The sequence below is a fragment of the Pseudorca crassidens genome, chromosome 17 (assembly GCF_039906515.1).
Source record: "Pseudorca crassidens isolate mPseCra1 chromosome 17, mPseCra1.hap1, whole genome shotgun sequence".
Taxonomy (NCBI): Eukaryota; Metazoa; Chordata; class Mammalia; order Artiodactyla; family Delphinidae; genus Pseudorca; species Pseudorca crassidens.
The window spans coordinates 1,207,914-1,233,356 of NC_090312.1; the positions used below are offsets into that span (position 1 = coordinate 1,207,914).

Below are 25,443 nucleotides of genomic sequence, written 5' to 3' on the forward strand. Positions count from 1 at the left end.
CATCTGAACCCCTGGCAGACTCTTCCCATCCCCTCCCCTTGCCTGATACCCCTTTAGGCCCCACCGAGGTCACACTGCAGTGCCACCCAGCATGTGTGTGGGTGAGAGGGCAGGAGCCACACCTGAACTCGGGCCCAGGACACCGTCCTCAGCCTGAGGCCCCGCCCTGGGTGGCACAGGATGGTGGGGACAGAGTCCTGGGGCCCGAGCTCCCAGCTCCCCTGGAGCCTCTCCTCCCCCACCCCAACCACGCCCCCTAGGGACAGGGTCAGGGTCAGCAGTTGGTCCAACCAGGTGTGGAAGGAGCCACCCACACACTCCCTCTAGAAGGCAAGGCTGCCCCGAGACTGGGGTTGGCTAGCTCCCTGGGGTCTGCCCCTTTCCCCAGACTGCCAACTAGGCAGAGATAAGGCCTAGAAGTTCAAAGGCCGGAGCAGGAGGCCGCAGGGAGGGGCAGGGCCGGGAGCCACAGTTCTCCCCCTCTCCCTGAGCCTAGTGACCCCTTCCTGCTTCCTGCTGCCCTCAGGGCCCAGGAGCCCCTCACTGGCCGGTGAGCTGGGGGGTATGGGCAGGGCGCCCAGCCTCCTCTTTGCTCTTGTTTGTGTGGGGCTTTGGCCATTTCCTGGGGAGTTTCCCCTGGAGGGTTTGGTGAGGGGCACATGACTCAGCCAGCACCTTATCTCAATTCCCTCGGATTCCAGCCCCCGCAAGAATTTCAGCACAGAATTCCATCGCAGCTCAGGACCCCACGCCCAGGGAGGCCCTCGAAGGCTCTGGGGTGTCTAAGTTGCCTGAGCCAGGGGGCTGGGGGGGCCCTGCTGGGGATGCTGCAGGGAGGGGAGTGGGGCGGGGCCGTGTGGGGGCTTTCAGGTGGGATGTGGGGACCGGGCCTGTAGTGGTGTCTTGGAACCTCTGCGCCAGGCCCCCTTGGCTTGGGGGCAGCTCTCAGAGAGGGCCCCGGGAAGCAACACCCACACTGAAACAGAGTTCCCCTAAAACCGAGTTCCTCTGCCAAGTTCCTCCTCAGCCTCTCTATGCAAATCTTGTTCCCTGTCTTGTCTGACACCTGTTCCCCTCAAGACTGAGGAGTACCAAAAAAAGGGGGGGGGATTGAAACTGAGCAGGACCCTGGGGGGCCTCCTGAGTACAAATCCTTCCCTCGTCCCCCGTTTCTTGTTTGTAGGAAACGGGCTTCATTCAGCCCCCTAAGACCTTCCCTGAGTTCCAAAGGGCAGGTTCAAACCTTTGCTAATCAGGGAAGGGAGGGGATGCAGAAACAAAGGAGGGGCAGTCAAGAAACTACAGCCTTGGGGCAAGGTCCTGGCTCCCCTTGGAGCTCTCCTGCCAGAACTAAGGCCCCCACCCAGGTGGAAGATGGCGACTACCAGCTGGGACCCCAGAGCACCGCCGAGAAAGTCACATGCCCTGCTGCCCTCACCCCAAATTTTGCCTATTAAAGGCTCCCCAGAAACCGTCGGGGAGTTCAGGGTTTTTAAACACGAGCCACCCGTCCTCCTTGCTCGGCCCCCCAGTAAACCCGTCTCTGCTCCAGACTCCGGCGTTTCGGTTTGTTTGGCCTCACTGTGTGTCGGGCACACAGACTTGCATTCGGTAACAAGATCCTCGCGGGAGCAGAGTGGGTGGCCGGGGGCCACAGCTCAGTGGGCCGCCCAGTCCAGCCCGGGCTCGCCCCCCGGGGGCAGCAGCACCTCGCTCGCTCGCTCGGGGAGGACCTGGAATGGTTAACCTGCGACACCTCCAGCAGCCAATCACAGGGCCCCGCAGGAAATGCCTGGAGAGCCTCGCCGGGGCGGGCGGGTCCCAGCCCAGCCCAGAGTCTGGCACCAGGCAGCCCACGGGGCCCGCAGCCACCCAGGCGACCATGGCCTCCCTGGAACTCAGAGCACCCGGGGGCCGCAGCTTGGCTGGCCCGGCCGGGCCCAAGCCGGGGCTGCTGCTGGCCTTGCTGGCTGTGCTGGCGTTGACCGGGACGGCGACCCCACCTGCCCGTCTACTGACCCTGCTGTCCTCAGGCCGGGGTGTTCTGGATCGCAAGGCGCTGGGCAGCCTGTTAAATACACTAGCGGTCCGTGTGCATTGCGCCGACGGGCCGTGTGGAAAGGTAACGGCCCCACCCGACGGGTCCCCCGGCCCCAGCCCCAGCCCGCCGCTCCACCCCGAGGGCCAGCGGCAAAGGGCTCGGGCAAACTCCAGGAGGCGGGCCGAGTGCAGTGGCCTGGCGCTCGGGCGCTGCCTGCAGGCCCGAGCCCACCTTCCCCGACTCCGCATTCAGACCCACCTGCCCTCCCTGTTGGTGGGACGGTGGCGTGTAGGGACCCGCGGCTCCGGGACCCCAGGGCTGCCCCACCCCCACCCCATCAGCCCCCAGGCCAGCAAAGTGGCAGTGGTTCCAGGAAGAAACCACCCTGAGGTGGCGGGACCCCTGTGTGTACGTGTGTGTGTACGTGTGTGTGTGGGGGGGGTGCGCGTATGCGTGTGTGTACGTATGCGCACGCGCCGTCCTGTCATTGGGGGGGGATGGTGGGGAGAGATGGTGGGGAGAGCACGTGAGTGAGCAGGTGATGGAGGGGTGTCGCTGTGAGAGGGACGGAGAGGATGGTGGTCCCTGTGTGAGGCCCCCGCAGGGAAGGGGGCGGCTCCTGGGCCACAGATACCTGGCCCCCGCCCACCTGTCTCTGCCCACAGTGCCTGTCTGTGGAAGACGCCCTGGCCCTGGGCAGGCCTGAGAAGCCAGGGCTCCACTCCGCTCAGGCCCTGGAGCCCAGGCACATCGCCCGCCTCAGCGCTGCCGCCGCCCTCTACCTCAGCAACCCGGAGGGCACCTGTGCGGATGTCCGGGCTGGCCGCTGGGCCTCCCGCGCCGACCAGCTCCTGGCCCTGCTCGAGAGCCCTGAGGCCCTGACCCCAGGCTTGACCAGGCTGCTGCAGAAGATTCAGGCCCAGGCCGCTGGCCGGCCCACTTCTGCGGAGGTGGGGGCCCGGGCGGGCTGGCCAGGGGTGGTGGGTGAAGAGGAGCCAGGAGGGATTGGGGGGAGGGGGACCCCTTAGGGGGTTGGGCCTCAACGCCTTTCTGGGCACTTGGGGGAGTCTGGGCTGGGGGAATCACAAATGGACGCTCCCCACTGAGTAGGGCAGGGCTGCAGGAGCCCCAGGAGGGGCCTGACCCTGGACAGGGTCTGAGAAAGCTCCCGGGGCTACAGGGAGGAGCCCTGGGGGAAGGTGGGGGCCTGGACCCACTGGGCCAGGAAGGGGGAGGCCTGTGGTACCAGGGAGGGGCCCCAAGCAGGGGAGGGGCCCAGCCCAGGTCTGAGGTGAACAAGAAGAAGTGGTGCTCCCAGGAAGCTGCTCCAGAGTCACTGGAGTCCAGGGGGCACCAGGGGCAGTGGCAGAGCTAGAGGCCAGGAAGTCCACACTGCCAGTGAGACTGAGGTCCAGCTCCTCCCCAGGTCTGTGTAGACCTGCCTCAGCTGTTGGAGGAAGCAGCGGGGGTGGGGTCTCCCGGCAGCCCCGGCCCAGTCCTGGCTGCCCTGCTGGACCACGTCAGGAGCGGGTCCTGCTTCCGAGCCCTGCCGACCCCTCAGTACTTCGTGGATTTCGTGTTCCGGCAGCACAGCAGTGAGAACCCCAACATCACACTGGCTGGTGAGGCCTGAGCTGGGCCACTGGGCAGGGAGTGCCCTGAACCCCAGCATCGGTGCCCCTGGGGAGTGCAGGGCTGGAGCCCACACAAACTTTGTCACTCTGTCCTCCCTGCCAGAGCTGGAAGCCTTGATGCAGCACCTGGGGGTGGGCGGAGAGACCGAGACCCATGGTGACCACAGTGACCACGGTCATCGGGGAGAGGGGGCCAACCGCCAGGGCCCTGTGCCCCCTGCCACCCCCAACAGCAGCTCCAGCATGTGGGACACAGTGAGCAGTCCATGCGCCCTAGTCTTGGAGAGAGGTGGGGTCCCACCAGTCTGCTCAGGTCCCTGACCCCCAGGCCTGTCACCCCCCCAGGTATGCCTGAGTGCTGGAGATGTGATGGCTGTGTATGGGCTGTCTGAGCAGGCTGGGGTGACACCGGAGGCCTGGGCCCAGCTGAGCCCTGCCCTGCTCCAGCAGCAACTGAGTGGGGCCTGCAGCCCCCAGCCTGAGCAGACAACCCAGGACCAGCTCAGTCAGGTGCAGAGTGAGTGCCCACCTCCCCAGCTGTGCCTGGCTGTGCCCAGGGGCCTGGCAGCATGGAGGAGGAACCGAAAAGGGAGGAGGAAGTGGCCGCTGGGTTTGGGAGGGGCGGGGAGAGCTGGGCCGGGGCTGGCGTAGAGGGGTAGCAGGGAATATGGGGGCCTGAAAGGGAAGAGGATGGGGTTTCGAGGCCGGAGGGCTAGCAGGAGCGGCCCTGGCGGGTCTTGCTCGCTCCTGGACCCCACCTGGACACCCTTCCCTGGGAAGCGGGGGCTGGGGGGCTGAGGCTGTGTCCCCCCCCAGGGTACCTATACGGCTCGCTGGCTACACTGCTCATCTGCCTCAGCTCCGTCTTCGGGCTCTTGCTGCTCACCTGCACCAAATGCAGCACTGCTACCCACTACATCATCCAGACCTTCCTGAGCATGGCTGTGGGCGCGCTCACAGGCGACGCCCTTCTGCACTTGATGCCTCAGGTTGGCCCCCAGCCCGCCAGGACCCTCCCTCCCCCACCAGGGACTCGCCTACCCAGAATTCCTTCCAGGCACACCCTCCTGGGACCCTTCCCTGATCCCTAACCCCTAGCTCCTTGTCTGGGGGGAGGAGGCCCTGGGGCAACTGGCCCAGCGCCCTCTGCCCCCCCAGGTGCTGGGGCTGCACTCGCATGATGGCGAAGGCCTTGGCTCGCAGCCCACCTGGCGCCTCCTAGCTGCGCTGGGTGGTCTCTATGCCTTCTTCCTGTTCGAGAGCCTCTTCAACCTCTTGCTGCCCCTGGACCCGGAGGTCAGGTGCATGGGGGCTGGACGCGGTGTGGGGAGGAGGGGGGGAGGCGTGGTGGACCCTGAGGCGCTGTCCCCGCAGGACCGAAAGGACGGGCCCTGCAGCCACGGCCACAGTCACGGCGGCCACAGCCATGGCGTGTCCCTGCAGCTAGCGCCGAGCGATCTCCGGCCTCCCAAGCAGCCCCACGAGGGCTCGCGCGCAGACCTGGTGAGCTGGCTCTTACCGGACGTCCCTACCCCACGCGGAGCCCTGTCTGCACTCCCAGCCCCCACTCCAAGGCTTCTGCCCCTGGCCTGAGCTGAGGACCTAGCTCCGCGAGCCCCTCCTCACCTCCCCGCCCAGAGGCTCATCTACGCGGACCGCATTCCCCCCCCCGCCCCACAGGTGGCGGAGGAGAGCCCTGAACTGCTGAGCCCGGAGCCCCGGAGACTGAGCCCAGGTGAGCCCTGAGGGAGGCCCCGGAAGCACTGGGTGCCAGGGGTTCGGTGCGCAGCACCGGCGCGGGGTGGGGGGCGGGGGCGAGGAGGTGCGAGGCAGATGCCCACCCACGCCGGTCGCGCCCGCAGAGCTGAGACTGCTGCCCTACATGATCACGCTGGGAGACGCCGTGCACAACTTCGCCGACGGTCTGGCCGTGGGCGCCGCCTTCTCCTCCTCCTGGAAGACGGGGCTGTCCACCTCGCTGGCCGTGTTCTGCCACGAGGTGCCGCACGAGCTGGGTGAGCCGCGAGGGGTTCCAGCGGGGCGGGGCCTGCCTGGGGTGCGGTTGGTTGGTTGGCGGGACAGTTGGGAGGGACTATCGGAGCGGGGCGAGGTCTGTCGGGGGTGGGCGGGGCTCTCGGCCTGACCCCGCCCCTCCCGCCCCAGGGGACTTCGCGGCCCTGCTGCACGCGGGGCTGTCGGTGCGCCTGGCGCTGCTGCTGAACTTGGCCTCGGGGCTCACGGCCTTCATCGGCCTCTACGTGGCGCTCGCGGTAGGCGTCGGCGAAGACGGCGAGACCTGGATCCTGGCGGTAGCCACTGGTCTCTTCCTCTACGTGGCGCTCTGCGACATGGTCAGTGCGGAGTGCGGGAGGGGACTGCAGTGGGCGGCAGCTGAGCAGGAGCTCTGAGCTGACTTCTGACCCAGGGCCCACCTCCTCCGCAGCTCCCGGCCATGCTGAACGTGCGGGACCGGCGGCCCTGGCTCCTCTTCCTGCTGCACAACGTGGGCCTGCTGGGCGGCTGGACCGTCCTGCTGCTGTTGTCGCTGTATGAGGATAATATCACACTCTGATAGCCTCTGCCCCAGTCTCAGCCCTTGACTCTGGCTCCTGGCCCTGCACTATCTCAGCCCCTTAGAAACCGCAGCCACCCGGAGAGCCCCAGTGCCCATCTTCAATAAAGATACTTGTGCTCGGAGCCCAGCCTGCTCACCTCGCTGGGAGGGAAGGGTCTCCCACCAAGAAAGGTCGACAGGTGGGGCAGTATCTCTCCCCATAGCAGTGCCTGGTGCCTGACGAGGAGCCAGTATAGCTGAGCTCAGGGACCTCCAAGTAGCCATCCTCAGTCCCCTCATCTGTAATGCATGGCAAGAGAAGCCAGAGAAATGGGCCAGGGTCTGAGGGCCGCAGGGAGGACCTGGGATCCAATCAGGAATCAAATTTGTTTGCTTGTAGCAGAAAAAACAAAACAAGCAGCAGCATTTACACAGGTGAGGGCTTGTTTCTCTCTCATGAAAAATGGGCCTGGAGATAATCAGACCAGGGTGTGTGGCAACCCTCCGTGAGGCCCGGGCCTCTACTGCTCTGCTCCACTGTCCTCGGCAGAAGTGTCCATCCTCAGAGTCCCCATGTGGTAGTTTCCTAGGGCTGTAGCACAGCCCACCACACACTGGGTGCCTTAGGACGTCCGAAATTTATTTTCTCCGAGTTCTGGAGGCAGAAGTCTGAAATCGAGGGGGCAGCAGGCTGTGCTCCTCTGAAGTCTCTAGGGAAGAATCTGTTATGTGAGCTTCTACTGGCTTCTTGTACTGGCAGCCCCATCACCCCTCCCACCCCCCAGCCTTGGACCATCCTCCAGCCCATCACTGTCCATTTCGAGCAGCTTTGAGCCACCACTTCCACTGACAGCCTCCCTAAATTTCCCATTGAAGAAGTGCGTCCACCAGGCAGGCCCACATCTGCTTTCCTGCTGGCAGCCCTACAACTTCCCAGTCCCTCCGCCCACCTTCTCCTCCTGTGTGACTGGAATGCAGCTGCACCCCACCCGCTGCTGCTCTCCCAGGACTGTGCTCCTTCAGTATCTCTGCCTCTCTCTGCACCGACCGCCTCTCTCCCACACACAAACTCTCATTCCTTTGTCAGGGCGCTTGCCACATGCCAGGCTCGAGTCTGAGGGCTCTGTGGCCACTGAGCTGTTTACCCATCACAGATGCCCTGCGCTGTGGGTGCCATGACTATGCCCATCTGACTTGGACGAGGAGAGTTAGTGTTCTGGCCACAACCCCACCTCTGCCCCTGCTCCCTCCTCTAGTACACCCTCAGCGTGGCTCTGGCTACAGTTTTTGTTATCTTTTTTTTTTTTTTCCATGCTATCAGAACTTTATTAGGTGGAGTTTGGGCAAAAGAGAAAACCTCTGAAGCAGTCACCCACCTGGTTCAGGACGACCGGAATAGAGGAGCCTTTGCTTGGAGACATGCTTTCACTGAGACAAAAGCATATCTTTGATTTTTTAAAAGGAGAGCTGACAGGCTGAATATCTCTGAGTGTGAATTCAGATTATTTAAAAGTGGTCAGCCAGAGGAAGGCAGGTCTCTGGGGCTGACAGGCTGAATATCTCTGAGTGTGAATTCAGATTATTTTAAAATGGTCAGCCGGAGGAAGGCATGTCTCTGGGGTCAAGACCAGAACAGAAGCAGAAGTCCCTGCTCTGTATGGAGACAAACAGGTACCACTTTTATGTTGGGCAGGGGTGGGGGTGGGGCGGGGGCTATATCTCTGCTATTCCCAGATCAAGATTCGGAGGGAGGGAAACATGACAAATGACAAAAGGACCAGTTTCTCAAAAATCGAGGGATAGGGCATCCCTGGTGGCGCAGTGGCTGAGAGTCCACCTGCCGATGCAGGGGACACGGGTTCGTGCTCCGGTCCGGGAAGATCCCACGTGCCGCGGAGCGGCTGGGCCCGTGAGCCATGGCCGCTGAGCCTGCGCGTCTGGAGCCTGTGCTCCGCAACGGGAGAGGCCACAACAGTGAGAGGCCCGCGTACCGCAAAAAAAAAAAAAAAAAAAAAAAAAAATCAAGGAATAAAGTAATTACACGAGGACGAAAACTCAAATAATGGTTTACAAGGGAGCGAGGTAAGTCGTGATTCTTCATTGGTACCTGACCCCAATACCCAAACTGCCTTAAACCAGCCTGCCAGGGGGCTATGTATTAATAGAAGGCCTGAAGGGAAAAGGGGAATGGGGGCTTATTTTGCTACAGCAAGAAGGGGCTTGAGTGGGGAGAGTAGCAGCTGGCCCCCACTCCCCCAAGACTTCTATCACATCTACAAATACATATAAACACATTACATAAAATAGCAAGTATGGGAGGCAGGCTCCCCACAAAGGCTCGGCTGACACAATTACACGTCACAGGAATTCTAGGAAAGGGCGCGGGGCTCCTAGAGAAATGGGCTGCGGGTGTTCTCTCCTGCTCAGGGTAAGCTCTGCCCCAGCCTACCCCTCTTTTCAGGGTTCAGTTTTGTTATGACTTTTAAAGAGCTTTGCTGTGACTTAGGGGTCACACACCTGCCCAGGCATCCAAGTGACCCCTTTGGCCACCACTCAAGGGTCCAGATTTGAAGCCTTGTTGCTGAAATGAGCAAGTGAGCACATCTGGATGCAACATGAACACATATTCTATGCCATTTTCTCGGCTGTGACTGTACTTTCTTGTTTTATTTCCTAAGATTCCGTTTCTTGGGACTTCCCTGGCGGTCCAGGGGTTAGGACTCCGCGCTCCCACTGCACGGGCCCGGGTTGATCCCTGGTCGGGGGACTAAGACCCCGCGAGCCGCGCGGGGGGGCCAAATACATTCTGTTTCTAAATCCCAGACCTGTTCGCGGGCGCCTAGGGCGAGTCCCTGCCAAGTGAGGGGAGGGCTGCTTAGCTGTGCACGGTCCTGGCTCCAAGGCCCTTGAGTGGGCACCTGCGCCAGGCCTCGGGAGGGAGCAGTGGGCAAGAGGCGCGAAAAGCGCCGTTCTGCGGGGAGGGGCTCGTAGAGGGGCCGGCGGGGCCACCGGCAGCTACGCGACCGCCAGTGCCAGTCAGGGCCGTGCGTCGTGAGTACGCGTGTTTTGGAGGGGGCGGGGGGGTCGCTCTGCGGGGGATCACTGAGCAGGGACGGGACACGGCATCTCCAGGAAGCTCTCCCTGGACTAGTCGGGCGTCCGCCACAGTAGCAGCACCTGCCGGGGCGTAATCTGGCGAGTGTTTATGTCCGGGGGTCCCTGCCCTCCCGGCCTCCACACTGCGAGGGCTCGTCTGGCTGAGCTGGGCTTCGGCACCCGGCAGGGCGCCTAAGACCTCGCCTCTTCCTGCGGGCGAGACCCTCAGCGGTGACCCCATTCTGAGGTCCTGGGGCGGGCAGGGCCCTGACCGGCGGCTCTGAGCCGCCTCAGCCCCCGTCCAGCTTCCAACCCGCTCCTGCGTTCGCCCGCAGTGGGACTCTGGATCTTGAGAGAGCTCGGTTTTCGGGGCTCCGGAGGCGGAGCCTCGAGGCCGCCCCAGACCACCAGGGGCCGCTGTCGCCCCCGCGGCAGCTGCGCCTTGGCGCCACTGCGCAAGCGCAGAAACACGGAACCTCGGCGCGCGGCTTCCGGGCCCTTCCGGACCGTGTTCGCTGCCGTACGGGTCCCCCGCCACCCGGCTCCAACTGCTAGGTGGGTGGCCGGCGGGCGGGCGGTCCTGGGGTCGTGCGCCAGCGGCCCGGCTCATCTTGTCGCCTTCCGGCCCTGTGCAGCTCGGGCTCGGCGCCATGTATGCCGTATACAAGCAGGCGCATCCGCCCACCGGCCTCGAGTTCTCGATGTATTGCAACTTTTTTAACAACAGCGAGCGCAACCTCGTGGTGGCCGGGACATCGCAGCTCTACGTGTACCGCCTCAACCGCGACGCCGAGGTAGGTAGGCCCGCTCCAACCGCAGCGCCACGCGGGAGGGTTGCCCGGTACAGACGGAGAGGCAGGCCAGACGGGCCCCGTGGTTGGTTGTGTCCAGAGCCTGTTCTCTTCGCTGCCACGTTCCTCCACCTCTTCCCACGCCTGGCGGGCTCAGAGGCCTGCCCTGCGCGTCTCATTTGCTCTTTCGTCTTTTTAGCAAATTACGTGAACACCTGCTGTGTGCTAGGTGGTAGCGATGCAGTAGTGAACAAAACCTGCAAAAACTTGGGGCAGGAGGACACCCGCTGACCAAATGCACACGTGCGAACACACCTGTAGACACACTGCAGCCTGCAGAAGGGGCAGCTGAGGAAATGGAGGAGAGAATGAGTGATCAGAGGAGCCTGTTTTAGGCAGAGTAGGAGTTTGTTGGGGGAAGAACTTTCCTGGCAAAGAGAACAAGGCTGGGTGTAGGTGTGGGTCGGAGGTCGGTAAAGTGTGATGAACCCATCAGTAGAGGAGATACAGGGGTGCTTTGGTTGCCGGAGGTGTGAGGTTTGGTCCAGGGGGACTTCTTGCAGGAGGCGGCTTCTCATCTGTTCTTGAAGGGGGAGTAGGAGCCGGGAGTAAGAGCCAGGCGCAAGGATGGGGAGGGGGTAGGTTCCAGGCAGAAGGAAGGCCTGTGCGCAGGCCAGAAGTAATTGAGGGGGGGGAGGGGGGAGGGGTTGGACTGGGGTGCAGAGTGGAGGTGGGGTGGGAGGGGTTGTCGTCTGCGGGGCAGCAGGTGGACAGGGCCAGAGGGCAGCCAGGAGGACGCCACCTTCCTGGGGACCTACCTCAGGACATGGGTGTTTGTTTTGTGTTAAACGTGTGTACTGTTGTACTAATTCACACGTGACAAAGCAAGTGAAATATACAAGGATGTGAGAGCTTTGCGACTGAATACGTGTCATTAAAAAATCTTAGTTTAAGCTTTTGCGCTACAGCAGTTTTGAGGTCAGTACTTGGCTTTTGTCAAAATTTCAGTCAAAACTGAAAAAGAAATTTTGCAAATAAATATATATGGTTTCACACTGAACAGGAGGATCTTTGCTGTTACTGAATCTGAGACGGGTTTTCAGTCAACTTGCAGAGACAGGCTGGAAGTTTTTACATTGTTATGTGCTTTACAAACGGGTTCACAGCATCTTGGGAGGGGTCGGTGAGCGCTGCCTCAGAGCGCCACCGCCGGGGTGGCGCTCTGGTTCTGGCTGGGGGGGCGGACCACACGCTGCCAGCACGTCACATGCTGGAGGCGAAAGTGCCTGCGCCCCCCAGCAGGATGGGATGGAGCCAGGCGTGGCCTAAAGCTCCCCTCCTTGGAGGTGAGATTTGAGTGGGCCAGGAGGATGGTGTGGGGAGAAGAGCTTCCAGGCAGAGCCGAAGATCCCAGGGCAGAAGGGGCCAGTGTTCCGGGACCAGCCCAGCGGCGGAGAGGGAGGGAGGAGTGAGCCGGTGAGAGCAGAGGGTCAGAGGGGTGACGGGCCAGGGGTGGGGCATTGGCACCGCGGCCGTCTGGGCCATTGTGGGAACTGAGTGGTGACTTGAGGCAGATGGGGAGTTAAGGTTTGGGCAGAGGAGCGAGCTGACCAGACGGTGTCTCCCAGGGTCGCTGTGGCCGCTGTGCGGAGGAGCAGCGGGTGCTAGAGGTGGCAGGAAGCGCCTGGGTCAGGACGGAGGGATGTGGGGTGGGCAGGGGAGAGGAGCCCAGGGCGATGCCGAGGCTCTTCAGGGTCGAGGCTTTGCCTGGGTCGGAATTTCGGTCTGAGCGCCTGCAGGGCACCTGCAGGGCAGAGTTGTGGCACCTGAGAAGGGAGAAGGCTGCAGGGAGGGCGTAGGGACTGGGGTCAGGAGCTCATTTTGGATATCGTAGGAGTTACTTGTTGCTGCATCACAAGGTGCCCCAAAGCTCAGCAGCGTGAAGCAGCGGGCACTGCCTCACAGGGTCTCGGGGTGGGAAGCCGGGAGCGGCCCCGACAGGGTCTCTTGGGCTGCAGTGAGACGTCGGCTGGGGTCGCCGTCCTCTGAAGGCCCCACTGGGGTTGTGTTTTCTGCTTTCTTTCGAGGCATCGGTTCCTCACCGTGTGGCCTCTCCACAGGGCTGCGCACCACACACAGCCTCCCCGAGGACGGCTCAGTCTGCCGGGTTGGAAGCCCCATGTCTTTTGTAACCTGATCTAGAAGTGGTCAGGGCCCCGTGGACCTCCAGCGCAGGGAGCCGCTGGGCCCACCACAGGCACTTTGAGGTGCTCACTCCACAGCCGGAGTCGATGTCCAGGAAGGGTTGGGGTCTGCAGCCTGTGGGTGGTGTTTAGACGCGGTAGCAGCAGGTTGCGATCACCCCGAAGATGGCCCCTGGGGCGCCCCAGCATCAAGGGGTGGGACGAAGAGAAGAAGGCGTGGATGGGTCGGGAGCGGCTTGGTCAGGGAGGTGGCAGCCAAGCCAGAGAGTGTTCTGGCGGCCGAGGGAGGGCAGCGTTTGGGGACCTGATGCTGGCTCCCATGTTTCTGAGCCTCAGGTGGGTCCTGAGGCCTGGAGGCCCCTGGTGACCCCAACGAGGAAGTCTGGTGGCAGGCAGGGGTGCGGGCCAGTGAGGCCAAGAGCCTGGTGCAGGAGGAGGGTCAGCACAGTGGACAGAGACAGCTCCCTGGGAGAGGTTTGCGCAAAGGGAAGAGAAGAAATGGAGCAGAAACTGGTAGGAAGAGCAGGACTTTTTAAGGGGAGTGAGACGGCACATTTTTCTCTGAAGGGAAGGAGCTGCCTGTGCAGGGCCCCCCGCACAGCCCACTCTCAGCCCACCAAGATCCAGGGGAGCTCGCATGCCTCTGAAGGGCTGTAAACGATTCCAAGAAGATCCTTGACAGACTAGATGCGGCTGCAAAGCCTGAATCAGATACTTCCCGGCCCTTCATAGGAAAGTTTGCCTACTCTTACACCAGAGAGTGGAGTGTGTGGGAGCCGGAGATGCAGTGCGGGCTGGGGGGAGTCCTCGGGGGGGTGAGCGTGTTGGGGGTCAGCCTAGTCACTGCTGTGGGACAGCCTGCCCTGGAGCTTCAGACAGCGCTGTCGCCAGGGTGGCACACCTGTGGGTGGCCGGGAGCTTGGGTGGCACAGCAGGGACCGTGGGGACGCCTGGCCTCTGCTCTGTGAGCTCTGGGTCCTGTCTGGGTGACTTGAAGGGCACGTCTCTCCCCTTTCTCTCCACGTGGCTGGCTTGGTTTTCGTGGCAGGCGGCCTTGAGGTAGTTGAGCTGCTTTCGTGGCCAGGGCCAGACCCTGGGGGCACAGCATCCCTTTTGTCACTGACGGCCCTTCAGAGCACCACCCCCAGCCCGGATTCAAGAGCGGGTGGGAAGCCCCCTCTGGAGGCTGTCCTCCGTCTGCTCCAAGGAATCAAGTGCGAGTGCAGGGGCTGCCGTGGTGACAGGAGGGAAGGAGAGAGTGGGGAGCAGATGGTGGGGGTGGGGCGTGTGTCTGGTCCCTCAGTCCTGGGGGAAGCAGACCCCAGGCAGCTGCGGGAGCAGCAGGTCTCGCTGCTTTGCAGGGCCGGGCAGCTGTGACCTTTGGGAGGAAAGAAAGTGGATAGCACTTCCTTGAAATTAAGCACGGTCTCAAGTAAATAGAAAATGTATCATGGATGGGAAGTCTCGATATTGTAGAGATGTCATACCCTCTTCAGATGAATCCAAAAACCATGTCCTTTTTCTCAAAGTTGCCATAAGATTTCTTGTAAGATTTCATAGTCTTGATTCTGAGATTTACATGGAAGAGTCAAATCAAGAATGCGTAATTTTGTTTATTTTTAAAAATTTCTAAAAAAATTAATTTATATTTTATTTATTTATTTTTGGCCGTGTCGGGTCTTTGTTGCTGTGCGCGGGCTTTCTCTGGTTGCGGCGAGCCGGGGCTACTCTTTGTTGCGTGCGCGGGCTTCTCATTGCGGTGGCTTCTCTTGTTGTGGTGCACGGGCTCTAGGCACGCAGGCTCTGTAGTTGTGGCGCACGGGCTCTAGAGCGCAGGCTCTGTAGTTGTGGCGCACGGGCTTAGTTGCTCCGCGGCATGTGGGATCTTCCCGGCCCAGGGCTCGACCCTGTGTCCCCTGCACTGGCAGGCGGACTCCCAACCACTGCGCCTCCAGGGAAGGCTGCATTATTTTCTAATTAGCTGATACCTTTGAGGCCGCAACAGGTCTCTGTGGTGTATTACAATCTGGCTCCACTGAGCTTCCCCAAACAACACGGAGTCCTTGTAACCCTTTATCCTCTTGACCCCCACGCTTTGTTCTGTCGTCACAGGTTTTGCCCCTGCGTAGGTTAGAAGCTCTGCAGAACATTATTGCTGTCGTTAGCACTTCGGTTTTACATAATTTCGGACCCAGAAAAGTTGCAAAAGCACAAAGATTTCCTGCGTGCACTCACCCAGGGTCCCAAAGGTGAACATTGTGCCGTATCTCTGTCTTTTTTTCCTGGACCTGGAGGATAAGTTGCAGGCAGGGACCCCGTGGCTGCTAGAGGTCAGCATGTCACGTGTGTTCAGACAATACCACAGTCTCTGCAGAACCACAGGCCAGTGGTCGGAACCGGGATGCCGGTGCTGGTGTGGTTCAGGCCTGGTCACACCTGGCCAGCGCGTCCTGTGGTGCTCCTTGGTACAGTCCCTGGGTGCTGCCGCAGGTGGCTCGGTGGGGTGAGCAGCCCGCCAGCTCTCCCACTGGGATGTTGGGACTTTGAGACGGTAAGTGCCGTCTTACTGCTCAGACCTTCCTCTTCCAGTTTCAGCAGCAGTGATTGTGTTTGTCAGCGTCCATGGTGACGGTGACGCGACTGTGGTGCTTTTCCTGACCCCACCCTCTCTGCTACCTTCTTGGTGGGCTCTCCTTTCTCCCTGTATTCATTCTTTTCTTTATAACACCACAGGCTCGTGGATTCTTATTCTATTCAGTAGGTTGTAGCCTTTTTTTATCCTCTGGGGTCTTCAGCCTGAAGACCTTCCATTAGCAATTCTTGAAGAGTTTCTACTGTCAGTGAACTTGTTCCACTTTTGTTTGTCTGCAAATGTTTTTATTTCAACTTCCCTTTTTTTTTTTTTTTTTGCGGTACGCAGGCCTCTCCCTGTTGTGGCCTCTCCTGTTGCGGAGCACAGGCTCCGGACGCGCAGGCTCAGCGGCCATGGCTCACGGTCCCAGCCGCTCTGCGGCATGTGGGATCTTCCCGGACCGGGGCACGAACCCGTGTCCCCTGCATCGGCAGGTGGACTCTCAACCACTGCGCCACCAGGGAAGCCCTCAACTTCCCTTTTGAGGGATATTTTCATTGGGTTTAGAATTCTAGGTTGACTTTTTTCTTTCATCACATTAAAGCACTGGCTTCTGTAGTTTCTGTTGAAAATCAGTTTGTTTTTTAAAATGTTTACTTACTTTGGCTGCACCGGGCCTTACTCGCGGCACGTGGGGTCTTCGTTGCGGCATGCGGGCTTTTTAGTTGTGGCACGCGTATGGGATCTTAGTTCCCCGACCAGGGATCGAACCAGGGCCCCCTGCATTGGGAGCACGGGGGTCTTAACCACTGGACCACCAGGGAAGTCCCTGAGTATGAGTTTGTATGAAGGTGTTGTCTCTTTCTGCCTCTGACCACGGTTACGATACTTGTCTTTGTCTTTGGTTTCCTGTCCTTCAGCTGCAACGTGCTTTGCATTTACCCTCTGCTTCGGGACGCGCTGGCTGGCCTTGAATCTGTAGGCCGATGCTTCTTAGCGGAATATTTTTGGTCATTTCTTCAGTTATGGGTTCTGTCCTTTTCCTTCCTCCGTCGTCCTTCTGTGTTGCCAGTGGTGCGTTAGACCATTTGAGTATGTCCCTATGTCTCTTACAATGGATTTACGTTTTTACTCCGTGTCTTGCGTCTGTACAGAATCGCAGTTGGTCTCTGGGTCTTGACCTCGTGTCTGGCGAGGGGAGAGGCTGTCCAGGCCCAGTCCTCATTTCACATTGTAGTTCACGTGCGACACTCGTTATAGATTTACTGTGGATGACCCTTATTTGATTACGGAAGTTGTATTCTTGGGTTAGTAAGAATTTCTATCGTGAATGGCTCTACATTTTATCAAATGCTTTTCATATCCATTGGAAACAATACATGATTTTTTCCTTAATTTTGAGACTTTGGTAGCTTGTAGCAATGGGCATTCTTGTGGTAAACTGACTTTGTATGCTTGGAATAGCAACTTGGTTGTGGTGTAGTATCCTTTCAAATGTCGCCAGGCTCACTTGGAGACACCCTCCTGCCCTGGGGAAGGTAGTCGGTAGGACACAGATGGGGCAAGGGCCATAGCCCTGTGTTGGGGTCACCGTCACGCCCAGTTCGGGCTCAGGGGTGTGCCCGGCATGTCAGCAGAGCCGGGGTTCCTTCTTCATAGCAATCACGAGTCATTGGCAGCTGGTGGCAGCCATGGCTGCGCCCAGGGTGAGTCTGGGGTGGGTTGGGGATGCACAGAGAGTGCTGTCCATCCTTTGACCCTGAGCGTCCCGTGTCGGGACGGCTGCTGGGGAAGCTGGGTGGGGAGCTTCCTGAGGAGGAGCCCTGGGGCGGGCTGGGGACCCCAGATGCCAGTGTGAGTCTGTGGGCACGGCCGTATCCAGCAGTGTCTGGTCGCACGCTCCACTGTGGCGAGCCCCGTGGGGCTCCTGGCTGCAGGGCCGGCCTTGGGTGATCTTCTCCTGTCCCTCCATGAGGTGGGCCCCTCACTGTCCTCCCTCCTTCTCCCTCCTACAGGTGCCGACCAAGAATGACAGGAGCGCAGGTGAGTGAGCGCAGGGTGGCTGCCTGGCCACGCACCTGGGGGTTGGCAGCTGGGGCACGCGGCCCAGATCCCTACCCACTGGCTCTCCGCAGAGGGGAAGGCCCACCGGGAGCACCGGGAAAAGCTGGAGCTGGTGGCTTCCTTCTCTTTCTTCGGCAACGTCATGTCCATGGCCAGTGTGCAGCTGGCGGGCGCCAAGAGGGATGCCCTGCTCCTGAGCTTCAAGGATGCCAAGGTGGGAGTGGGAAGCGGGGGGCGGGGGGGGGCAGTGGGGGCGGGAGCCGGGCGGGGGGGGGGGCTGCGGTGGGCGGGCCCGGTTCTGACCTGCCGCCCCCAGCTGTCGGTAGTGGAGTACGACCCGGGCACCCACGATCTCAAGACCCTGTCTCTGCACTACTTTGAGGAGCCTGAGCTGCGGGTAGGCCTAGCCCCGCCCCTGCCCCGCCCCACCCCTGCCTCGCCCCGCCCCCTGGCTCCCCGCGGGGTCCCCTGCCAGGGCCTGCCTGATGCCCCTCCCCTGCAGGACGGCTTTGTGCAGAACGTGCACACGCCGCGGGTGCGCGTGGACCCCGACGGGCGCTGCGCGGCCATGCTCATCTACGGCACGCGGCTGGTGGTCCTTCCCTTCCGCAGGGAGAGCCTGGCTGAGGAGCACGAGGGGCTCGTGGGTGAGGGGTGAGTGCCCGGGCAGGGGAGGCAAGGCGCTGCCGAGCCGGGGTTCCCTCCCTGTACCCCTCCCCAGCTGAAGCCCTTTGCCCCCAGGCAGAGGTCCAGCTTCCTGCCCAGCTACATCATTGACGTGAGGGCCCTGGACGAGAAGCTTCTCAACATTGTTGACCTGCAGTTCCTGCACGGCTACTACGAGCCCACCCTGCTCATCCTGTTTGAGCCCAACCAGACCTGGCCTGGGTGAGGTCCTGCGCTGCTGTGGCCATGGCTGTGGCCCTGACCCGGGGAGAGGCCCGCCCCAGGGGAGGGAGGGAGGGAGGAGCTGGGCGAGTCTCTGTGGGGCGGGACTGGGGACTGACGCGCTGTCGTGGTCCCAGGCGGGTGGCTGTGCGGCAGGACACGTGCTCCATCGTGGCCATTTCGCTGAACATCACGCAGAAGGTCCACCCTGTCATCTGGTCCCTCACCAGCCTGCCTTTTGACTGCACCCAGGCCCTTGCCGTGCCCAAGCCCATAGGTGAGGTGGGGCTGCTTGGAGGGGGTGGGTATGGAGAGCGCTGGGCCCCACCCACCAGCGTGTCCACCTCCAGGCGGGGTGGTGGTCTTTGCTGTCAACTCGCTGCTGTACCTGAACCAGAGCGTCCCCCCCTACGGCGTGGCCCTCAACAGCCTCACCACCGGCACCACTGCCTTCCCCCTGCGTGAGTGTCGGGGTGCCGGGGCCGAGGGGTGTGGGGGGGGAGGGGCGGGAGGCTGCTGGGTCTGGCTGACTCCCCACCACAGGCACCCAGGAGGGCGTGCGGATCACCCTGGACTGTGCCCAGGCAGCCTTCATCTCCTACGACAAGATGGTCATCTCCCTCAAGGGCGGCGAGATGTGAGTCTCCCACTCCAGGGAGCCCCGTCCTCTCTGGCGGGTGGTGTGGGTCCCCCACGCCAGCTCAGCATGTCCCTCCCGGCAGCTACGTGCTGACGCTTATCACGGACGGCATGCGCAGCGTCCGCGCCTTCCACTTCGACAAGGCCGCCGCCAGCGTCCTCACCACTAGTGTGAGTGGGGTCTCGGGGGGGCGGCCCCGGCTCCGGACTGGGCCCCGCCCTCACCCCCGTCCTGCCTTCAGATGGTCACCATGGAGCCCGGATACCTGTTCCTTGGCTCTCGCCTGGGCAACTCCCTGCTCCTCAAGTACACGGAAAAGCTGCAGGAGCCCCCGGCCGGCACCGCCCGGGAGGTTGCCGACAAGGTGGGTGCGGGGACTGTGGGGACGCTGCCCTCCCATGCGGGGCGGCCTCGGGGGCTGCTCACCACCCCACCTGCCTCACAGGAGGAGCCGCCCTCCAAGAAGAAGCGCGTGGACGCCACAGCGGGCTGGTCAGGTGAGGGCCGTGAGGTGAGGGCCGAGGGCGGGGGCTGGACTGGGCAGCCAGGTGGGCTCAGGTGGCCTTTCCACATGCTGTAGGGGGCAAGTCAGTGCCGCAGGACGAGGTGGACGAGATTGAGGTGTACGGCAGCGAGGCCCAGTCAGGCACACAGCTGGCCACTTACTCCTTTGAGGTGAGCCTGGGCATAGAGGGGTCACCGCCTGCCGGCCCGCCTGCCCCGCCTGCCCGCCTGACCACTGCTGTGCCCGCAGGTGTGTGACAGCATCCTCAACATCGGACCCTGTGCCAACGCCGCCATGGGCGAGCCCGCCTTCCTTTCTGAAGAGGTGCCCGCTCGGGGGCGAGGTGGTGGGGGGCAGGCTGCGCAGCAGGGAGCTGCCGTCCTCACCCCCCTGCCCGCCATGCAGTTTCAGAACAGTCCCGAGCCAGACCTGGAGATCGTGGTGTGCTCCGGCTACGGGAAGAACGGGGCCCTGTCGGTGCTGCAGGTGTGTGGGGGGCAGGGGTGGCGCCTCCTGGCGGGCCCGGGTGCGCTTGCCGACACCCCTCGTGTCCTTCCAGAAGAGCATCCGGCCCCAGGTGGTGACAACCTTTGAGCTTCCTGGCTGCTATGACATGTGGACAGTCATCGCCCCTGTGCGGAAGGAGCAGGTAGGTGCGCCCCAGGTTGGCGAGGCCTGGGCGGTGCGGGGGCCCAGAGCTGCCGCCCACCTGGCCCGTGTGTGGGTGGCCCAGAGGCTGCCGGTCCCAGCACTGGCTCTGCCAATCTGCAGCTCAGGCGGGCTTGGCCACAGGCTTGCTCTGGCTCGGCGCTCCGGGCACCTGGGGCTGGGCGGTGGGATTCCTGCTCTCCGTCTGCCTTCACAGGAGGAGAGCACCAAGGGGGAGGGGGCGGAGCAGGAGCCCAGCGCCCCCGAAGCAGATGACGATGGGCGGAGACACGGGTTCCTTATCCTGAGCCGGGAAGACTCCACCATGGTGATGGGGCCCGCCCGGCAGCCTGGGGCGGGGGGGCCGCTGGTGGGGGCTGCACCTCACCCACCATCACCCACCGTCACCCACAGATCCTACAGACGGGGCAGGAGATCATGGAGCTGGACACCAGCGGCTTTGCCACGCAGGGCCCCACAGTCTTTGCTGGCAATATCGGGGACAATCGCTACATCGTGCAAGTGTCGCCACTCGGCATCCGCCTGTTGGAAGGAGGTGGGCCGGGCCACACGGGCAGGCAGGATGGGGTCCGGGGCTAGTGCGTGCCGACTGCCCTTTGCTGACCAGCCTGTGTCCACAGTGAACCAGCTGCACTTCATCCCCGTGGACCTGGGCTCCCCCATCGTGCAGTGCGCCGTGGCCGACCCCTACGTGGTCATCATGAGTGCCGAGGGCCACGTCACCATGTTCCTGCTCAAGAGTGACTCGTACGGGGGCCGCCACCACCGCCTGGCGCTGCACAAGCCCCCGCTGCACCACGTAGGCTCCCTCCTCCGTCCCTGGGGCCGGCTGACCCCCCGCCCCCCCCACTGAGCCCCCCTATCCCCGCAGCAGTCCAAGGTGATTACGCTCTGCGTGTACCGGGACGTCAGCGGCCTGTTCACCACCGAGAGCCGCCTGGGTGGGGCCCGCGACGAGCTGGGCGGCCGCAGCGGCTCAGAGGCCGAGTGCCAGGGCTCAGAGACCAGGTGTGTGTGGGGCTGGGCTGCAGGCTGGGGCCGGGGTCCCTGGGGCAGGCTGCCCGTGACTGACGTGTCTGCTGGCCCCCAGCCCCACGGTGGATGACGAGGAGGAGATGCTTTACGGAGACTCGGGCTCCCTCTTCAGCCCCAGCAAGGAGGAGGCCCGCAGGAGCAGCCAGCCCCCCGCTGACCGGGACCCCACCCCCTTCCGGGCTGAGCCCACCCACTGGTGCCTGCTGGTGCGGGAGAACGGAACTATGGAGGTGCGTGGCGCCCCGTGTCCAGCGTGGCCCCCGTCCCCCACTCGTGCCCCGCCCAGCTAATTGCTGCTGTCCCCACAGATCTACCAGCTCCCCGACTGGCGGCTGGTGTTCCTGGTGAAGAACTTCCCTGTGGGGCAGCGGGTCCTGGTGGACAGCTCCTTTGGTCAGCCCACCACCCAGGGCGAGGCCCGGAAGGAGGAGGCCACGCGCCAGGGCGAGCTGCCCCTCGTCAAGGAGGTGCTGCTGGTGGCGCTGGGGAGCCGCCAGCGCAGGCCCTACTTGCTGGTGAGTGTGGCCCCGCCCGCCCCCGGGCTCTGCGCAGCCCCCGCCCCTGACGACCCGCCCGCCCCCAGGTGCACGTGGACCAGGAGCTGCTCGTGTACGAGGCCTTCCCCCACGACTCACAGCTCGGCCAGGGGAACCTCAAAGTTCGCTTCAAGAAGGTGCAGCGTCTGGGCTCTGCTGGGTGTGGGGAGGGTGTGGAGCAGGGGTGCGGGGAGGACGTGGCCCTCACGGCCGCGGCCCCCCCCCAGGTCCCGCACAGCATCAACTTCCGAGAGAAGAAGCCAAAGCCGTCCAAGAAGAAGGCCGAAGGCGGCAGCGCTGAGGAGGGTGCCGGGGCCCGAGGCCGTGTGGCGCGGTTCCGCTACTTTGAGGACATTTACGGCTACTCGGGGGTAGGCTGGCGGCTCCAAGGGAGCCTGGGCTGCGGCCGACAGGGCTCCGGCCCCAGCAGCCTCCTCACACTGCCTGCCCCCAGGTGTTCATCTGCGGCCCCTCGCCCCACTGGCTCCTGGTGACTGGCCGGGGGGCCCTGCGGCTGCACCCCATGGGCATCGATGGCCCCATCGACTCCTTCGCCCCATTCCACAACGTCAACTGCCCCCGCGGCTTCCTGTACTTCAACAGACAGGTAGGGAGGCCCCATGCAGCCCAGCCTGGCTCTCTGACGCTCGCCGATGCTGCCCAAGCAGGACCAGGTGCTGGGGCCCCAGAAAAGAGGCCCTCAGTGGCTCGGGATGGGGGCACCCTGGAATGGAGAGTCAGGGGGTGTCCAGAGGGTGGTGGGAGCCAAGGCCCAGTTGGGGAGGTCGGGACTGGAGGCTGTAGCCCACAAGGGCACCCGCCTGGGCAACCAGGGTCCAGTCACTGCTCTGCTGGCTTGGACCCCAGCTCTGCCCCTTAGAAGCCGTGTGACTGGGTGAGATGCTCACCCTCTCTGAACCTGAGTTTCCTTACCTGTCACCAAGGTGTCAGCACTCTGAGGACTCAGTGATGGTGACGTGGTAGGTGCTTTGTAGGTGCTGGTGTGCTTACAACTGTGGGCGGAGGAAACTGGCTCGGGGCCCCAGCAGGGCACCCGTGCTTGTTTGTGCAGACCCTGGCGTGGCCTGTGTGTGTGCCGCCCACCCTTTGCCTGCAGCCTCCAGCACCCCCTGAGCCTGGCTCTTCCCTTGTCCCGGCCCAGACCACAGCTGTGGCCAGTGTCCCAGCCCTGGGCGAGCTTGGCTGAAGGGATGGGAAGCCCACAAAGCACAGGACAGTGGGCCGTGGTCTCTCCAAGGCCTTGCCTGGACGCTGCGGTCTCTCGCCACCCATTCCAGCAGAGCTGAGGGCTGACCCAAGGGAGCCCTTGGAGGCCTGGGTTCATCGGCTTGGCCTTTGGGGTGTGCCAGCCCTTGCTAACTCCCTGCCCCACCCAGGGCGAGCTGAGGATCAGTGTCTTGCCTGCCTACCTGTCCTACGATGCCCCGTGGCCTGTCAGGAAGATCCCGCTGCGCTGCACGGCCCACTATGTGGCTTACCATGTGGAGTCCAAGGTCTGACACCGCCCCCCACCCCACCGCACCAGGGACCTTTGGGGCCTGGGGGCCTGGCCTCTGGCATGTGACACCCTCCCCGCCCTCCCCCCACCAGGTGTATGCCGTTGCCACCAGCACCAACACGCCGTGCACCCGCATCCCGCGCATGACGGGCGAGGAGAAGGAGTTTGAGACCATTGAGAGAGGTGCGAGGCGCCCCAGGCTGGGCCCGTTCTCGGGGCCACCCTCCCTGACTGTCACCCCTTTGTCCGTGCAGATGACCGTTACATCCACCCTCAGCAGGAGGCCTTCTCCATCCAGCTCATCTCCCCGGTCAGCTGGGAGGCCATCCCCAACGCCAGGTGAGGCTGGGCCCAGGTCGGGGCTGGTGGCTGGCCTGGGCAGCTGTCCCGGTCTGGGCTGTTGTCCCGACCTGGGCTAGTTGTCCCGACCTGGGCTGCTGTCCCGACCTGGGCTAGCTGTCCCGACCTGGGCTCCTGTCCCGACCTGGGCTCCTGTCCCGACCTGGGCTAACTGTCCCGACCTGGGTTAGCTGTCCCGACCTGGGCAGCTGTCCTGACCTGGGCTAGTTGTCCTGACCTGGGCTGCTGTCCTGACCTGGGCTGATGCAGGATCGAGCTAGAGGAGTGGGAGCACGTGACCTGCATGAAGACGGTGTCGCTGCGCAGTGAGGAAACCGTGTCGGGCCTCAAGGGCTACGTAGCCGCTGGGACCTGCCTCATGCAAGGGGAGGAGGTCACGTGCCGAGGGCGGGTAAGCAGCCGGCAGGGGGTGGGAGGCAGGCAGTGCCCAGCGGCCTGCACGCAGCCCCTGTGAATCACCCACCCGCCTTCCCTGACAGATCCTGATCATGGACGTGATCGAGGTGGTGCCCGAGCCCGGCCAGCCCCTGACCAAGAACAAGTTCAAGGTCTTGTACGAGAAGGAGCAGAAGGGGCCCGTGACTGCCCTGTGCCACTGCAACGGCCACCTGGTGTCGGCCATCGGCCAGAAGGTTTGCCCCTCTCCGCCCACCCCGGCACCCACCACTCACCGCCCACCACTCACCGCCCACCCCTCCCACCCCCCAGATCTTCCTGTGGAGCCTGCGGGCCAGCGAGCTGACAGGCATGGCCTTCATCGACACACAGCTCTACATCCACCAGATGATCAGCGTCAAGAACTTCATCCTGGCCGCGGACGTCATGAAGAGCATCTCGCTGCTGCGCTACCAGGAGGAGAGCAAGACGCTGAGCCTCGTGTCCCGGGTACTGAGGGGCTGGGCTGCACGGCGGGTGGGTGAGTGCTGCCCCAGGCCCACCCTGACGTCCGTCCCTCCCCTCCCCTCCCGTCCTTAGGACGCCAAACCCCTGGAAGTGTACAGCGTGGACTTCATGGTGGACAGTGCACAGCTGGGCTTCCTGGGTGAGCATGGGGGCTGGGGTCCCCGGGACGTCACTGGGGCTGGGGCTGACTGTGGGCTCTGTTCCCTAGTGTCCGACCGTGACCGCAACCTCATGGTCTACATGTACCTGCCAGAAGGTGAGTGCCCCCTCCACCCGCTCCTGGGCAGGGGGTCGGGCATGGGGCCGGGCAGGCAGTGACCTGAGGTCCCTCTGGCCCAGCCAAGGAGAGCTTCGGGGGCATGCGGCTGCTGCGCCGGGCGGACTTCCACGTGGGCGCCCACGTGAACACGTTCTGGAGGACCCCCTGCCGGGGGGCTGCTGAAGGGCCCAGCAAGAAGTCCGTTGTGTGGGAGAATAAGCACATCACGTGGTTTGGTGAGCGTGGGGCAGAGGGGGTTAAGGTGGCAGTGGGGTGTGGTGGGGGTCCACGGGGCTCACACCGTGTCCGCTCTAGCCACACTGGACGGTGGCATCGGCCTCCTGCTGCCCATGCAGGAGAAGACCTACCGGCGGCTGCTGATGCTGCAGAACGCACTGACCACCATGCTGCCCCACCACGCCGGCCTCAACCCGCGTGCCTTCCGGTGAGCCTGCCGCCCCCCGCCCCCCTCTCCCACCACCCCGCATCTGTCCCGACTCTTCACTGCCTCCGTGCCTACCCCCAGGATGCTGCACGTGGACCGGCGCGTCCTACAGAATGCGGTGCGCAACGTCCTGGATGGGGAGCTGCTCAACCGCTACCTGTACCTGAGCACCATGGAGCGCGGGGAGCTGGCCAAGAAGATTGGCACCACACCCGACATCGTGAGCTGCCCGCCGCCCTGCCCCTCCACGCGCCCCCAGCCACCACCCCCCCCCACCCCCTGCCCCCTGCCCTCACCCACCTCTCTCCCCACAGATCCTGGACGACCTGTTGGAGACGGACCGAGTCACTGCCCACTTCTAGACCCCTGGATACTGCCACTTTCCCCACCCCACTTTTGTACAAAACACAAAGAAAAACATTTGTTTGATTTGAGAAGAGCATGTGGTCATTGCAGGCCCAACTCCAGGCCACAGTCACTCCAGTGCCCCCAGGTCTTTCTTAGGCCTCTGTGCCTTGGCCCTGGCCGGCCCCTCAGCCTGCAGTGGGGCGAGCTCTGTGGTCCTCCTGCCGGGGCTCCCTAGATCTCCAGGTACTCGTACAGCCCCTTGGTCTTGGGCATGAGGCCCAGGTGGACCAGGACTCGGACCAGGAGGGCAGTGATCCGCATCGACAGGGTCTCCAGCCTGGGATGGGGGTATCAAAGGGTCGCAGGTTGGTGGGGGGGTG

The 25,443-nt window shown here is 63.0% G+C and overlaps 3 protein-coding genes across 15 annotated transcripts in view; 2 read left to right on the plus strand and 1 right to left on the minus strand.

The window, feature by feature from the left end:
• Positions 1-871: 871 nt before the first annotated feature.
• Positions 872-6,390, plus strand: SLC39A4 (solute carrier family 39 member 4). 3 transcript variants are annotated; one of them, XM_067712535.1, is made up of 12 exons: positions 872-2,122; positions 2,707-2,991; positions 3,468-3,663; positions 3,779-3,930; positions 4,021-4,192; positions 4,492-4,664; positions 4,834-4,971; positions 5,050-5,178; positions 5,356-5,410; positions 5,538-5,690; positions 5,839-6,026; positions 6,119-6,390. In XM_067712535.1, the coding sequence occupies exons 1-12, from the start codon at positions 1,739-1,741 to the stop codon at positions 6,245-6,247; spliced, it is 2,154 nt and encodes a 717-aa protein (XP_067568636.1). In that variant the 5' UTR covers positions 872-1,738; the 3' UTR covers positions 6,248-6,390. The 3 variants fall into 3 exon arrangements, with proteins under 3 accessions (XP_067568636.1, XP_067568637.1, XP_067568638.1); XM_067712536.1 differs by lacking the exons at positions 872-2,122; positions 2,707-2,991; positions 3,779-3,930 and having other exon boundaries at positions 3,533-3,663; positions 6,119-6,388; XM_067712537.1 differs by lacking the exons at positions 872-2,122; positions 2,707-2,991; positions 3,468-3,663; positions 3,779-3,930 and having other exon boundaries at positions 4,052-4,185; positions 6,119-6,389.
• Positions 6,391-9,763: 3,373 nt separating this feature from the next.
• CPSF1 (cleavage and polyadenylation specific factor 1) lies at positions 9,764-25,144 on the plus strand. 2 transcript variants are annotated; one of them, XM_067712543.1, is made up of 38 exons: positions 9,764-9,880; positions 9,961-10,119; positions 16,908-16,935; positions 17,028-17,170; positions 17,273-17,353; positions 17,459-17,610; positions 17,698-17,844; positions 17,982-18,121; positions 18,195-18,305; positions 18,388-18,481; positions 18,567-18,654; positions 18,726-18,848; positions 18,930-18,981; positions 19,065-19,159; positions 19,239-19,313; positions 19,395-19,475; positions 19,549-19,638; positions 19,855-19,965; positions 20,052-20,193; positions 20,279-20,457; positions 20,530-20,666; positions 20,749-20,923; positions 21,002-21,208; positions 21,277-21,366; positions 21,457-21,600; positions 21,684-21,836; positions 22,627-22,743; positions 22,841-22,931; positions 23,003-23,087; positions 23,358-23,499; positions 23,588-23,740; positions 23,817-23,993; positions 24,084-24,150; positions 24,220-24,267; positions 24,351-24,506; positions 24,586-24,715; positions 24,797-24,935; positions 25,030-25,144. In XM_067712543.1, exons 2-38 carry the CDS (start codon positions 9,976-9,978, stop codon positions 25,075-25,077), a joined length of 4,335 nt encoding a protein of 1,444 aa, XP_067568644.1. In that variant the 5' UTR covers positions 9,764-9,880; positions 9,961-9,975; the 3' UTR covers positions 25,078-25,144. The 2 variants fall into 2 exon arrangements, with proteins under 2 accessions (XP_067568644.1, XP_067568645.1); XM_067712544.1 differs by having other exon boundaries at positions 9,833-10,119; positions 20,533-20,666.
• The window catches only part of ADCK5 (aarF domain containing kinase 5), a 33,923-nt gene continuing 33,615 nt past the window's right edge, over positions 25,136-25,443 (minus strand). For all 10 annotated transcript variants that reach the window (XM_067712552.1, XM_067712553.1, XM_067712550.1 and 7 more), the window contains one exon: positions 25,136-25,400. In XM_067712552.1, coding sequence (XP_067568653.1) covers positions 25,295-25,400 — 106 coding nt within the window. In that variant the 3' untranslated portion in view covers positions 25,136-25,294. The remainder of the gene's footprint in view (positions 25,401-25,443) is intronic.